General features: G+C 38.4%; 1 protein-coding gene across 1 annotated transcript; it reads right to left on the bottom strand.

Annotated features, from left to right (window-relative positions):
* Nucleotides 1–560: 560 nt before the first annotated feature.
* Nucleotides 561–10101, bottom strand: LOC104111590 (SNF1-related protein kinase regulatory subunit beta-2-like). The gene is given in 4 exon segments (XM_018776123.1): nucleotides 561–733; nucleotides 2007–2210; nucleotides 3467–3474; nucleotides 9953–10101. Coding segments are annotated over 4 exon segments (534 nt in total).
* Nucleotides 10102–16881: the final 6780 nt, after the last annotated feature.

Here is a 16881-nt window from a genome sequence, read left to right as displayed (position 1 = left end):
AAACTAAGTGTTCCTATCAACCATCTCTTATTTATTTCTCCTTTTTCTATTCTTAACTTTTTTAGAAGAATATTTGAGACACTAATGGCTTAAAGTAGGCCTTCTGCTGCAAAGTTACATACAGTAACCACTTAAGAACTGTCTAAGGGACAACGAAATGATCAATAAGAGTAGCTTATGCTGAAAGTTATCTTGATATACATATAAATGTTCGGCAATGAGTTCATATCAAACATATGTCCTTCCTATCAACATACTTGTGGTCGTAACTTGATGTGTTATACAAATTGAGCAGATATAAAGTGTAGGAACTTAGTTTTCCTGCTTGGCAATGTTTAAGCAAAAGGAGCAAACTGCACGACTGCTTGGCAATTGTTAAGCATGGTTTGGAACATTCTGAAATTATGATGGTCGAAATAAATTACCCCCCCCCCCCCCAAGTTGCATACATGAAATACTAGATAGTGTAACCTCGATTTATCAATATAACAAGTCAGATGAATTCTCTCAGTAAGGATGTCCATCAGGGAGTATCCTTCCAAGTTAAAAATCAAAATAGCTCACAAGATGAATACCTGCAAATCCAAGACATTGAATACATTTCCCATATCGTCACATTCACTTGGAAAATCTAGAGCGTGCCTCCATTGTCCATCAACAATAAACCGGTAGTGCTAAATCCCTGATCACAACACCTTCATGGTAGTTGTTATTTTGTGGCTTGAATTATTTCCTTATATTCTTAGGAAACCTATAATCTCTATAGGTTTGGAAAAACTCATTGTCCTAATAGATTTGGGAAAGGAAAACGAATTGTCCTTGTCAAATTGGAAAACTTTACTCTTATAGGTTTGAGACTATTTGAGATCTATATATAGGGGTTTTAGTTGGGGATTATATAGATTGTATTGTGTTTTTTTCTTCTCATTCATAATGGAAAACTCTCTCTGCCTCTACCACGAGGATTAGGTTTAGCCGAACCTCGTTAAATCCTTGTGTTGATTTTTTCTTTTCTATTTGATTTGTGTGTGATTGTGTGCTAGTTAACTCATGATCTTCTGCAACAATTGGTATCAGATCAAGATTCAGTTTCTACATATAATCTAGGGTTAGGATGTCTTCATCATATTCAACAAAGTACGAAATAGAGAAATTTGACGGGGGTTCTACTTTTAGTCTATGGAAGATTAGTATGAAATCGTCCCTGGTGTTACAAGGGTTATGGAAGGCAATTGATGAGGATTTTCCTGAAAAGATGAAAGAGACAGAGAAGGCAGGCCTGAAAGAGAGGGTTTTGAGTGCGATCTTCATGAGTGTTACAGATAGCGTTCTTCGGAAAATTGCTGAAGAAACTTCTGCAGTAACGACATGGAAGAAGCTGGAAGATATGTATTCTAAGAAATCGCTGACAAACCGCCTCTACCTGAAAAGGAGGTTATACAATCTCCGTATGAACGAAGGTACACCTGTTAAACCTCACCTTGATGAGTTTAATTCAATTATAATTAACCTGAAGAATGTGGATATCAAAATTGAGAGTGAGGATCAGGCCTTGATTGTGTTATGTTCTTTACCACCGTCTTATGATACTTTTGTCGATACGCTGCTATATGGAAAAGATACCATTTCACTGGAAGATGTTAGTAATGCACTAAAATCTAAAGAGTTGAAAAAGAGATTTCCAGACAACAAAATTGAGGGCGAGGGTCTTGTGAGTAGAGGAAGAACACAACAAAAGGAATTTAGCAGGAAAACGTCAACTGCCAGATCTAAAGCAAGGAAACAGAACTGTTATGAGTGTAGGGAGCAAGGTTACATCAAGAGAAATTGTCCCGAGCTGAAAAAGAAAAGAGGTAAGCAGAAAATAGATAATTCGGCAAATGTTGTTGACACTGGCAATAATTCTGGTGAGTGGTAGAAGGTACCTGACGGAATAATCGAGATGCGCTCGAGCTAACCTGGACACCACCATTATCAAAACGAAAGATAAAATGGCTAAATATAACTATACCTCGTCTTCCATCCGTCCCATGATCCCTCCACAGCCACTTCATTTCCTTCATGACTCCATGTGAGTGTTATTGGTATACCATTTTCAGAAGGCATCTTTCCATACTCCATTGTTCTTTGCATTAACCCACCACTATGAATTTGAATCATTTCATCAGGCCTTTGCAAAGGGAAAACTGGAACAACAACAACAACAACAACAACAACAACCCAGTATAATCCCACTAGTGGGGTCTGGGGAGGGTAATGTGTACGCAGACCTTACCCCTACCCTAGTATAGAGAGGCTGTTTCCAAATGACCCTCGGCATCCTTCCTTCCAAGAACTCCCCACCTTGTTCTTGGGGTGACTGGAGCCTGCAGTTAATACAAATATGAAACATGTACATAAAAAGAAGAAGAATATTTTCATCTTTTGAAGAAAGATAAACTATCAAAAAAATTCTCCTTTCCTTCTTTTTCTTCTTTCCTTTGAAGTTTCAATAAATGAATTCAATCACAAAAATAAATTAGCAGTAAACAAAGCGTTTATAACTTTATGCCACATAATTGTTATAGTTGGTCCCCTGATCTGATCAAATGGCCAAATAATCATTTTTTGTCTCCAATAAATTACCAAACAACACATTAACCCCACAAAAATGTACAACAGGTACAAAATTAATGCTTTAAAAATCTTTCATGAAGGAAGAGAACAGCTTCTCACCACTTCCGGCAAAACCAATAGAATGATGCATTATTCAAAAAAAAAAAAAAAAATCCAAGCAAGAACTTCAACAATTTTTAAGCTTTTAATTTCCGTTTTAGTATTGTATCAACTATCAAGCAAAGAGCAAAAGCTTCTAGAGTGGCAGTGGTCTTCTGGAGTCTAATTTTCCCTCACTGGAAATAAAAATGTTGGACTAAGTGGGCGTTTGGATATAAGAATTTTAAAATTCCAAAATAGGGAAAAAAAAAAGTGAAAATGGTATTTGAAATTTAGAGTTGTGTTTGGACATGAATATAATTTTGGGTTGTTTTTGAAGTTTTGTGAGTGATTTGAGTGAAAAACAGTTTTTTGGAGTTTTACTAATTTTCGAAAATTTTCAAAATGCATCTTGATTTTGGCATTTCTCGCATTTTCGAATTAACTCCCTTGCATCCTTGCCCATATCGGTCCAATAATACCCTGCTCTGATTACTTTGTGGACTAGCGAATCGGCACCGGAATGGTTTCCACAAGTGCCCTCGTGAATTTTCCGTAGGATGTAATCGATATCTCCTGGTCCCAAACATATTGTCAATGGTCCATCGAACGTTCTTCTAAACAGCGTTTTGTCTTCGGACAAGGTGAACCATGCTGCCTTTATGCGTAGAGCTCTTGATTCCTTTGAATTTGATGGAAGCTTCCCATTCTTGAAGTACTCTATATATTTGTTTCTCCAATCCCAGGTTACACTTGTGGAGTTTATCTCGGCGTGGACTTCTTCGATCACCGATCTCATAAGTTGTACGGCAGTCCCCGAGTTGAGTTCGTCATGTTCGACTGATGAACCTAAGTTTTCAAGAGCGTCGGCCTCGCTGTTCTATTCTCGGGGTACATGTTGCAAAGTCCATTCCTTAAATCGACGTAGAGTCACCTGCAGTTTATCCAAGTACCTCTACATTCGATCTTCTCGGACTTCGAAAGTCCCGTTAACTTGGTTTACCACGAGGAGGGAATCACACTTAGCCTCTACGACTTCCGCTCCCAAGCTCCTAGCTAGTCCGAGACCTGCAATCATGGCGTCATACTCAGCCTCATTGTTAGTCAATTTTATAGTTCTAATAGACTGTCTAACTACATTACCTATGGGTGATTTTAGTACGATGCCTAGTTCGGACCCGTTCGCATTCGAGGCACCGTCTGTAAAGAGGGTCCAGACTCCCGAAGAGGTACCCGATTGTATAAGTAGTTCTATTTCAATCTCGGGTACGAAGGTCAGCGTAAAGTCAGCCATGAAGTCTGCCAAGATTTGAGATTTGATAGCGGTTTGGGGTCGATACTCAATATCATATCCGCTAATTTCTATGGACCATTTGTCCAATCGAACTAAAAGCTTAGGTTTGTGAAAAATATTTCGAAGAGGATAAGTTGTTACAACATGTATCAGATGACACTAGAAATATGGTTTTAGTTTCCTAGAGGAGCTTCCACTAATTTTTCTAAGTGTGGATATCTAGTTTTGGCCTCACCTAAGGTCCGACTGACATAATAAATAGGGAATTGCGTACCTCGTTCTTCTCAAACTAGGACTCCACTTACCGCTATCTCCGAGATAGCTAAGTACAAGTAAAGTTGTTCGTCCACTTTCGGTTTATGAAGCAGCGGCGGGCTCGATAAATACCGCTTTAGTTCTTTCAAAGCCTGTTGGCATTCCAGAGTCCATGCAAAGTTGCTTTTCTTCTTAAGCAGTGAGAAAAATCGGTGGCTCCTATCTGAGGATCTCAAAATGAATCGTCTTAGGGCGGCTATCCGCCCCGTTAGCCTCTGCACGACCTTTACATTATCTACTACCGTGATGTCTTTGATAGCTTTGATTTTATCGGGGTTGATCTCGATTCCTCGATTGGACACAATGAAACCAAGAAACTTGCCCGAGCCAACCCCGAATGCATATTTTTCGGGGTTGAGCTTCATATTGTACTCCCTTAGTATGTCGAAAGTTTCCTACAAATGCTTTAAATGGTCTTCTGCTCGCAGGGACTCAACTAACATGTCATCAATATAAACTTCCATTGATTTTCCTATTTGTTTTTTGAACATTCGATTTACTAGGCGTTGATAAGTTGCACCAGCAGTTTTTAGACCAAATGGCATTACGTTATAATAGTAGGTACCGTACTTGGTGATAAACGGGGTCTTTTCCTGATCCTCCGGGTTCATTTGTATCTGGTTGTACCCGGAGTAGGCCTCGAGAAAACTGAAAGTCTCGTGGCCGGCAGTGGTATCGATCATATGATCGATATTAGGCAAAGGAAAAGAATCCTTAGGTCATGCTTTGTTCAGGTCTTTATAATCTATACACATTCTAAGTTTGTTTCCCTTCTTAGGGTCTACCACCATATTTGCTAGCCATTCGGGGTATTTTACTTCTCGAATGGATCCTATTTTAAGAAGTTTGGTTACCTTGTCCTTGATGAAGGCATGTTTGACCTCGGACTGGTGCCTTCTTTTTTGCTTTACCGTATGGAATTTCGGATCCAAGCTTAGTCTATGAGTGGTTATTTATGGTGGGATCCCTGTCATGTCAAGATGGAACCAAGCGAAACAGTTCATGTTAGCCATAAGAAATTGAATAAGCTTTTTTCTGAGCTCAAGATCTAACCCCGTGCCCACGTATACCTTTCACTCGGGTAGATGTTCGATTAACGTGATTTTCTCCAGTTCTTCGACCGTTGATTTGGTAGCGTCGGAATCATCGGGGACCACGAAGGATCGAGGGACCCTATAGTCATCATCTTCGTTAGTCTTCTGATTCTCTAGTTGGGTCGAGGCTGACGTTTGTGATTGCTATTTGGTATCATGTTCCTCTTTCGAATCTGATCCCTTTGTCGATGATAGTGAAGATATCGAAATCACTTCATCAGCGGCAAACATTTCCTTTGCAGCCGGTTTCTCCCCGTAGTTCGTTTTGATTTCCTCCGATGTTAGGAATTTTAGAACCTGGTGAAGTGTCGAGGGCACTGCTATCATGTTGTGGATCCATGGCCTCCCGAACAGGGCGTTATATCATATATCGCCCTCGATCACGTGGAACTTCATTTCTTGGATGGTCCTAGCCACGTTTACTGGCAAAGGTATCTCGCCCTTAGTAGTTTCAAACACCATATTGAATCCGTTTAGTACCAGGGTTGCAGGCACGACCTAGTCTTTTAGACCGAGTTGCTCTACAACCCTTGATTGAATGATGTTGGCCGAACTACCTGGATCAATTAAAACACGCTTAACTTGAATTTTATTCATAAGTACAGATATTACCAGTGCATCATTATAGGGTTGTATGATTCCTTCCGCGTCTTCGTCACTAAAGGACAAGGTTCTTTTAGGTGTGTAATCTTGAGTCCGAGATTGCTTCTCTCTTACAATCAATAACTTAGTGCATTTAAGCACCGGCCCTTGGGGGACATCGATCCCTCCGATGATCATGTGGATGATGTATTGTGTCTCTTCTTGTTCGTTTTGTCTATTGAAATCTCTATTTTTTGAAATGTTTTTTGGCCCGGTCACTTAAAGATTCTTGAAGGTGCCCTTCATTGAATAACCGGGCTACCTCATCTCTCAACTGCCTGCAGTTTTCAGTTCGTGGCCATGGGTGCCATGATACTTGCACATTTGATTGGAATTTCTCTAGGATGGATCGGACTATAGAGGTCGAGGCCACTTAGTATCTCTGATGCGTCCGATAGCCGACACGATGACGGATGCATCGATGTTGAAGTTATATTCTGATAACCGTGGTGCTTCCTTAGGTCCGATATGCCTGTCGAACCCATTCTTGTTCATCAGCCCCCGAGACCCTTGGCCTCAATCATTTCTCCTTTCGCCTCGTACGGAGTTACATGCAAGTTCGTTACCTCTACGATCTCCGTTACACGGCCGATATCGATCTTTGTTCAACCTTGGTTCTCGGTCGATGTCCCTTTTGATAACGGACCCAGAACCCAACTGGTCATCTTCGACTCTAATCTTCGATTGATATCGATTGTGTACATCGTCCCAAGTAATAGCCGGGTACTCGATCAAGTTCTACTTCAACTATTGTGAAGCCATTGAGCTTCGTTCATTCAGTGCTTGAGTGAAAGCAAGAACAACCCAATCGTCCGTGACCAGTGGTAGATCCATTCAATCCGTTTGGAAACGAGATACGAACTCTCTTAGCATCTCGTTATCTTTTTGCCTTACCTTGAAAAGGTCCGACTTCCTGATCTCAAATTTTATGGCTCTGGCATGTGCTTTTACGAAAGAATTTGCAAGCATAGCAAAAGAATCGATAGAGTTAGGCGGTAAATTATGATACCATATCATTGCCCCATTTGACAGGGTTTCCCCGAACTTCTTCAATAATACGGATTCGATCTCGCCGTCTTATAGATCGTTCCCTTTATTAGCACATATGTAAGAGGTGACATGTTCGTTGGCGTTGGTCGTCCCATTATATTTAGGAATTTCGGACATGCGGAACTTCTTGGGGATCAGTTTGGGAGCGAAAGGCTTTTGTACGAATGTTTTGGAATCCAAGCCCTTCAATACCGGTGGTGCCCCCGGGATCTGATCAACCCTGGAGTTATAAGTTTCTACCTTTTTGTCATTTGCTTCAATCCTCTTTTCTCTGGACTTAATTCGTTTTGTCAGTTCCTCGAGCATCCTAATAATTTCAGGATTAGTCCCCGATTCTTGTTCATTTGATCTTACTAGAGCTGGCCCCGTTTTGTGGGTGACTTCTCGGGGTAGACCGGACTCGGCCCTGCTCGGCGCCTGGGTTTGGCTTTGCAACTGAGCTATTGCTATCTGTTGAGCTTGCAACATTTCGAAAATCATACGCAGGTTGATCTCATTTTCTCCAATATTTTGGGTATTTCGAACTGCAGATTGAGTTCCACCATGAATGATGTTTTCGGGGTCGGAATATTGGTTCGCCTCGATGGCCACATGTGAGTTAACATCAATTGGATCTACGGCCCGATCTCCAACGGGATCGATGAGTGGCCTTTCAACCCCAGTCGTCAGGTTGTTGTTCTCATCTTGAAGGCCAACTTCATTGTCGATAGGTAGAGCCATTAATTGAGAGTTCATCGTTTATAACCTGAAATCAAAGACACTTCCAAGAGCAAGTGTAAAATAGTGTGTTTTGTAGAGATTCGTACCAAATAATCACTGTTATCCTTAGCCCCACGGTGGACGCCAAACTGTTTATTCGAAAAATGGATAGAGTTGAATTTATACGTAGTTCTAAGAATACATGGTATAACTTGGTACAAATTGAAAAAATAAGTAGAGATATATCGAATATTGACTATAAAAAGGAAATAATACAAACATAAATTGAGTTGAGAATGATTGATAGATGAACAAGATGAATCGATTTCAAAACCCCAAAAAAGGATAATATTTGCTAGATGTTATGTAAATCTCAATAATTTCTGAATGTGAGAGTGTATGAATATATCTCAATCTGTCTCTTACAAATGTTAGCCACTCCTAATATAGTGGAGGAATTCTTCTTTGGATATAATTAAAAATACATAGTGGGGATTCCATGATAAATTAATTAATTAGTTTTTCCTTGATTTTCGCCGAGAGTCTCTCCCCAAATGCGGCTATAATGAGTCTTTTATCCCTTGGCTCGATCTCGATCTTGGTCGGTCTCTGGGTCTCGAGCTCGGTATTGATCGGTCTCTGGATCTTGAGTTCGATAACCCAATTTCACATCATAGCTCGATATTATAATGACGACCCTTGGTCCATCATGCTCCAATTTTTATTAAACATGCGAAGGGCAAACTCGATTTTGACCGTATAAAGTTGATAACAGGTGAAACTTGCATTTCTGTTAAGTCTTCAAGTGACCAGCGTGAAATAACTTTTTCTTCTGGACTACGTTCTACAGCCGCTGCAAAAGATAAACAACTTACAGCTCAACTGGAAGAGACTGAAGTCCATTAAGACGATCAAGCTTTTATTGGGACACTGCTTTTACTTTTATGGACTCTCTCTACTAGTTAATAGCAGTAGAGCATTCCTATTGCTAGCACTTGTAAATACTTAATACTAAGATCCAAACTTCCAATGAAGCTACAGATAACATTTGGTGGAGAAGCAATGGATAGTTATGGTGCTGCTCGTTAATTAATATTGATATTTCTTTAAGTATAAACCTACTGTTAATTAAAAGATATATTCAACACTTTGACTATTTAGTATTAGAAGATGTTTAAGACTCTTAATTACTTGAAATGGGACTACTATATTTAGTTTATTTTACTCATTATTTAATTTTTATTTATATGTGACTGAAAAATATGCAAAACATGGTGTTACTATATGTTAATCCTAGTCTTGTTCTTCTCGACGAACAATCAAAGTATAGTTTCTATCTAATTATTAATTTCTTTTTATGTGTAGGAGAATGTGGGTGATGCATCTGAAAATGGTGGCGGAAAGTTAAATTGATCTTAATGTGAATGCGAAGAATTTTTGGATAATTAGGATGTCTAATATTCATGATACTATATGAAAATATTCACTTTTGTAAAGTTTATTGTTAATGGCATTTTGGCATATTATTTTATTAGTATGTATATTCATTTGATTTATTTGGGTATTTATTAGCTAATTTGGTTGTTGATATCATCAAAATATATGATAATAATGCATACACTTGAAATAACTATGATTACAGAATATATGTAAAATGTAATTTTTTTAAAAAAATTAAAAATAAATTGTATAGCCTAGTCAAAATTGCCACGCTTTAAAAGTGTGGCCATATGTATGTACGTCTATCATGTATATAAGTAAAGAGTATGCTTTATAAGTATTCCTTTAGAAGCCACGGTTAACAAGTGTGGCCTATAACGTAACAAAGGCCATGATTTGAGTGTGTAGCTGAAGGGTATAAAACTATTTCCATATGGAGTGTAATAAGCGCGGTCTTTGTTATCTAATAGGCCACCACTTGTAAGGCAACATTTGAAAAGCGTGCCTTTAGGTCAAAGGTTACACTTGTTTTGACCATCCCTAAAAAGTGTTGCCTAAAGTCGAAAAGTGTGGTCTTTGAACAAAAACTACACTTTTTGCTAGTTTAAGCCATACTTTTCCGAGGTGGTCAAGGGCCTAAAATATTATAGTGGTTTATCCTGATAATTGCCAAGAACTGACTTATAACGAGCTTTACTTGTGGAGTGAAAATCAAAGTTACTACTGATAAGTCCTAGGACTACGAGGAGGAGACTGAACCATGGATTCTTGGAACTGTCTACTATGTGCATAGTCCATATATTCCTCTTCATCTTCTTGATTCTTGATTTCACAGGTCGCAGCTTCTTCTTTCTTCCCACTTGCATTTCCCATTACTTCATAGTACAAAAAAGCTCATTCATATCTTAAGCACAATCATGTAGACACGATTTAAACACATACACACATACTCTCTCTCTCAGAAAGACTCACATGTCCAGAGGCGGATCTAGAACGATTTATGTTGATTCAATCAAATTTATTTATTTATGCTTGAAATATAAACATGTGCCAAAAGAATTTAAAATATATACATATAATAAGATTAAATAATCATTTTGACGCACTGTCTATAGATAGTGGATTTGCTTCTACGTATGGACGTGGTATATATGCAGACAAAATTTATATGGTACAAATTATGCTAGTTATCTATGTTGATAATGGATACTAGAAATGATAAGATATGTGCCTTTGTTTTGATGATTTGACAAAATTTATGAGAGAACCAGATAGGGAACCTGATACAATTGGTTCCTTAGAGTTTAGAGCAATTATTCAGATGTTTGATTCAATTCTCAATGAAATCAGATAACGAAACAACAGAGGGAACAACTAAGGATCAGTTCCTCCGGTCACAGTACAAGTCAACTCTATACTTGTTAAAGTTGTTGCACTGTACTCGCAATAGTACAACATCACTGTTGAAGTGTGTAGTGTACCGGACACTCCCTTGCATTATCTTTGATGACTTCACACATATAATAGCAACATGAGGAAAGGGATTTCATCACACGCTTGCAAAACCTAAACATTGAATTCTCTCAAGTGTGCAACTGTCCTTATTTCCTCTGAGGCAGTGAAGAACAAAGTAGCGACAGACCAAAGGACCTGTTCCCAACACTGATTATGTCTTATGTCCTTTAGTATTGTTGTGTCTTTGTTTCATGTTATTCACTTGTAATTCCTACACAGTTTTTCAGAAGCATTTCGTAGGACATATTTTAAACCATCATTGTTTTGGTTGTTTTGACTTGAGTTAGTCAAGTGTATAGCTTTGTAATATAGTTAATACAAAGAGGCTTACAATAGAGTTATTGTAAGGGTTGAGGGATTAAAAGTTTAATTTCTAGATTGCAATAGGTTTTAATCTAAAGTTTGCTCAGTTGGAAAAGTTGAAATCCTACTAGGGTAGATCATGATTTTTAATCCCGTGAGCTGGGAGTTTTTCACGTAAACATTGTTGTGTTCTTTACTTACTGCTGTTTCTGTGGGAACTGATAAAGAACTAGGTTCTCTATACAGTTTGGTGGACCCTTAGTTTACATCAGTTGGTATCATATCAGGTTCTTTCTAAAAGGAGGATCAACATGGTTGCTCCACCAAATTTCGAAGAAAGACAATCAACCTACAGACCACTAATCTTCAATGGACAATACTATGGTTGGTGAAAAACAAGAATGTATGATTTTATCATGGTAGAGGATATAGAGCTCTGGGACGTTATCTATGATGGACCTTTTGTCCCCATGAAGACCATTGGCGAGGGAACAATTACAGTTCTAAAGATGAGAAAGGAGTACAGTGATACTGATCGGAAGGCTATCGAGAAAAACTTCAGGGCAAAGAAGATTCTCGTTTGTGGTTGGACCAAACGAGTACAACCGCATCTCAGCTTGTCAGTCTGCCAAGGAGATCTGGGAAGCTCTCCAAACTGCACATGAGGGAGCCACACCACTCAGGTCAAGTAGTCAAAAATTGATATGCTTACTACTGAGTATGAACTTTTTAAGATGAAGGAGGATGAGTCGATTTAGAAAATATATACTCCCTTTACCTCTATCATCAATGAGCTTCACTTCCTTGGAGAAGTTATCCTAAGAAACAAATTGATCAAAAAAATACTCAGTGTGTTACCAGGTTTCCTGGAGAGTAAATTTAACGCTATCACGGAAGCAAAGGATTTGTAGAAGCTAACCATTGATGAACTCATTGAAAATCTGAAAACATACGAGATGATGAAGAAGAAGAAGGATCTTAAAAAAAGAGCCCCAAAAGGAGAAGAACCTGGTTCTCAAGGCGGACAATAATGACTCAAGTGGTGATGACACAGACATGGCCTATCTTACTCGAAGATTCCAGAAAATGGTTCGCAGAAATGGAGGAATTCCCAAAAAAGGTAGCTCTAGTATAAACACCAAAGGATATGATTGCTGTCACAAGTGCAGAAAGCCAGGACATTTCTTCAAAGAGTTTCCTCTCCACAAGTAGGACCACTACAAACACAACGCAGACAAGGCATTCCCCGATAAAAAGTTCAAGAGAAGAGATGCAACTGATAATATTATGAAGCAAGCTCTGGCTCCATGGGGAGATTCCTTTAGTAAATATGAGGGTGATGATGACCAAGGAGACACCTCCATGATGGCTGTTGAAAGTAAATCTATAGATTATGACTCTATATTTGCACCGATGGCAAGATCTGATGAAGATGAAGATGAATATAATGATGACGATAAGGTAAACTTTCTTGATGTTCAAAGAAATTTGAAAATCTTATTCTCAAAAGAAGCTGGTATCTTTAGTTAATGTTTTAATTGATGCTTACCACAACCTCATTAATAATAAAAATGTTTTAACTGAGGAAATTAGAGAGTTAGAACAAGAGAAAGATAATTTGGTGGTTGTAGTTGTAGATCTGAAGGAAACAGTGGAAGAAACAAAGAAAGAAAATATCATGTTAAAACATTCATTGGAAAAATGCATGAACTCCTCTAAGGGAAAGGAAGTGGCAAGTGAGGTATAACTTAATCTTGAAAATGTACTCAAAAATGTCAAATTGAGTCTTATTGCTGAACTTAAAAAGAATAGACAATTTCAAGAAGATTTAAGCAGAGTTAAAAATGATCTGTATAAGTCTCTGAAGTGGACCTGGTCCTCTGATACAATCATTTCTATGTATAAAAGTAATGGGGGGAACAAGTAAGGAATCAGGTTCCATAAAGCTAAAGCTCCATATAGCCCACAGAGCAAGTATGTTACTGTTACTGTTAACATGCGTTGTACTCATTGTGGCCAAATTGGTCATTACAAGAAGTTTTGTAAAGCCAAATTTCAGTCCCAATAGAAAACAACGTCTTTGTGGAAAAGGTACCCACTGCTAAGGAATTTGGTTCTCTGAAAAAGAAATATGTGATGCCTGCTTAGACAAGAAGAAGTTTGATTCACCCATTCCGTCATTACAAGGGACTCAAACTTGTTTGAGTTTCTAAGTCTAATCTCCGATTTTTTTGTGCAGGCAGCAGTGAGAGGAGGCAGTCAAAAATGGTACATGGATAGTAGCTGCTCTAAATACATGACTAGAAGATTGGATGATTTCCTCTCACTTAAGTCCTTGCAATGTGGGAGTGTGTCCTTTGGAAATGACAAGAAGGGATACATTCTGGGAGTTGGAAAAATCGGCAAAACACTCTCCCACTCAATTGAAAATATGTATTATGTAAATGGTTTGAAATATAGCATGTTGAGTGTCTCTCAAATCTGCGACAAAGGAAACAAAGTGAAGTTCTTGTCAAAGTCCTATACTGTCACTAATCTTATAACTGGTGAAATGATTCTGATTACAAAAAAGGTTCAAAAATATTTATGTTGCAGACTTTGACTCTCTAAATGGTGGTGATCTTACATGCCTGAGTGTCATTGATAATGATGCTAAGCTATGGCACAGAAGATTAGGGCATGCAAGTTTTTCTCTGTTGAACAAGCTAATCAAGAAGGACCTGGTTCGTGGACTGCCAAAGTCAAAGTTTAAATACCACAAAGTGTGTGATGCAAGTTTGAAAGGGAAGCAAGTCAGGTCCTCATTCAAACCAAAGAAGGAAGTGAGCACCTTAAGGCAACTGAATCTTTTTCATATGGATATGTATGGACCTATGAGGATGCCTAGCAGAGGAAGAAAGAAGTACATCTTTGTTATTATTGATGACTACTCCAGATTCATATGGACCTTATTTCCCAAGACCAAGGATTAAACCTTTACAGTGTTTGTTGCATTTGTGAAGTAGATACAAGTGAAGATAGGCTATAATGTTGTGAGTATCATATCTGATCACGGCACCGAGTTTGACAATGCCAAGTTTGATGAATTATGTGTTGAACATGGTATAAGTCACAATTGTTTTGCCCCTAGAACACCTCAACAAAATGGTATTGTGGAGAGAAAAAATAGGACTCTTGAAGGTATGGCTAGGAGAATGTTGATTGACAGTGGTATGACAAAGAGATTCTGGGCTGAAGTAGTGAACACTGCTTGTTATTTGATTAACATGTGCATGAGTCCCTTCTTGACAAGACACCTTATGAATTTCTTAATGAGAAAAAACCAAAGTTGACTTACTGAAGAGCATTTGGATGCAAATTCTTCAGTCTCAATAATGGTAAGGAAACATTGGGAAAATTTGAGACAAAAATTGATGAAGGAATCTTTCTTGGTTACTCTTCTCAAAGCAAAGCATACAAAGTCTACAACAAAAGGACTCAATGTGTAAATGAGAGTGTATATGTGATCTTTGATGAATCTCACCACTCAAGTGAAAAAGATTCACATGATAAGGATGATCATGATGGAGACTTCTCAAATGTCCCTGGAGAGGTTATAGATATGGAAAACGGGAAGACGGATCTAACGAGTCAAGTCAAGGAGACTAGTGAAGAAGATGCAGCAGAACTTCCAACTGATTTGGAGAAACCTGGTCCCTACATCACAACAACTGAAGCTGACAATAGAGTTGCTGATGCTATATTAGGCACTCTTGATGCAGAGCAAAGAAGTGACATTCATACTTCCATTGATGCCAATGATGGGTCACACATGGATGAACCCGGTCCCTCACGTCTTGAAACCCAGGTGTCTAACTGTAAGCACATTAGCTCACATCCTCTTCAAAATGTGATAGCTCCTTTGGATTCTGGTATTCAGACTAGATCCGAGGCAAGAAACATGTTTTATTTCTCATCCTCTTTATCTCAAATTGAGCCAAAAATTATCAAGGAAGTGTTGAAAGTGCGGCACCTGGTTCCTCGGCCCTCATATAGACCAGTGGTTGGAACCAAGTAGGTGTTCTAAAACAAACTTGATGAGTTGGAAAATACAACAAGAAATAAATCCAGGCTAGTTATATAAGACTACAATCAATAAGAAGCAATTGACTACGATGGAACCTTTGCTCCTGTTTCCAGAATGGAAGCCATCATAATTCTTATTGCTTTTGCATCTCATATGGAATTCAAATTTATCCAAATGGATGTTAAGAGTGCATTTCTGAATGGATTTTAAAGGAGGACATTTATTTCAAGCAACCATCTAGCTTTGAATGTCATGAACAACCTGAACATGTCTTCAAGATTGACAAAGCTTTATATGGATTGAAGCAGGACCCACATGCATGGTGTAAGAGATTGTCCAGGTTTCTTCTGGAGAATGGTTTCACTAGAGGGAAAATTGACAACACCCTGTTTCTGAAAAAACGAGGGAGGAACCTGCTGATTGTGCAACTCTATGTTGATGACATAATTTTTGGTGCAACAAATTATTCCCTTTGTGAGGAGTTTGAAAAGCTCATGGGAAGTGAATTTGAGATGAGCATGATGGGGGAACTAAACTTCTTCCTTGGGTTACAAGTAAAGCAAACCTCTAAAGGAATTATGATAAGTCAGTAGAAGTACATCAAGGAGCTGCTGAAAAGATTTGAAATGGAAAGCTCAAAAACCATTGATACTCCATTTCTATTGCCACTCGTCTAGACATGGACGAACCCGGTTCCCCTATAAAAGAAACTATGTATAGACGTATCATTGGATCACTTCTACACCTAACGGCCAACGGACTTGACATTGTGTTTAGAGTTGGGTTATGTTTTAGATTTCAATCAAATCCAAAGGAATCTCATTTGAAGGTTGCCAAAAGTACTTGGTCCTCTATTATCCCCTAGGAGATAATTTTGACTTATTTGGGTATGCTGATGCTGATTATGTTGGATATCTGGTGGATAGAAAGAGTACATATGGAATGGAACATTTTTTGGGGTCATGCTTGATCTCATAGGGTACAAAGAAACAAAACTCTATGGCTCTCTCTACTATAGAAGCTGAATATGTGGCAGCTGCTTCTTGTTGTGCCCAACTACTGTAGATCAAGCAACAACTAGAAGATTTTGGTGTGTTTTCAGAATGCGTGCCATTATTGTGTGATAACACAAGTGCTCTCAACATGGAAAAGAACTCGGTTCGGCATAAGAGGACAAAGCACATTGATGTGCGACATCATTTCCCGAGGGACAATGTTGAAAAAGGAGTCATCTGTATGAAGTTTTGCAAAACATAAGACCAGGTAGCAGATATCTTTACCAAAGCACTTAGCAGAGAGTATTTTGAAAGATATTGTCTGGAGTTGGGATTGATTAAGTTGAGCTGAGAACCCGGTCCCTCGATGATTGGATATGAATAGATGGTAAGATAAATTGCTAAAAAATGTTTTTAGGCGACTTCTAACTTAATTTAATACCGTTATAGGTAAACACGCATGGAAAATGGTGGATACGAAGGATCGGTGCCTCCATCGTCATGGTGATCAGGTCTATTTCTCAAACATGGCACATCATGTTCAAAATAATATGAACAAAAATAAGAAGTTTCTCTAGCCATATATGCCTCACAAATCGATCCGTCAATCCTAGATCTATTTTTGACAGTCCGCTTACATTTGCCAATAATCCTACATATTAGCATTATTTTTAGATGGAATAATGTTAAAATGAAACACATAAGGATAAATGATTAATAGTCATTCATTACCTCTCAAATGGATACATCCATCTGCATTGAACTGGCCCTCCA

Source organism: Nicotiana tomentosiformis, chromosome 5 (assembly GCF_000390325.3).
Source record: "Nicotiana tomentosiformis chromosome 5, ASM39032v3, whole genome shotgun sequence".
Classification (NCBI taxonomy): Eukaryota; Viridiplantae; Streptophyta; class Magnoliopsida; order Solanales; family Solanaceae; genus Nicotiana; species Nicotiana tomentosiformis.
This window is presented reverse-complemented; position numbering and strand designations above follow the sequence as displayed.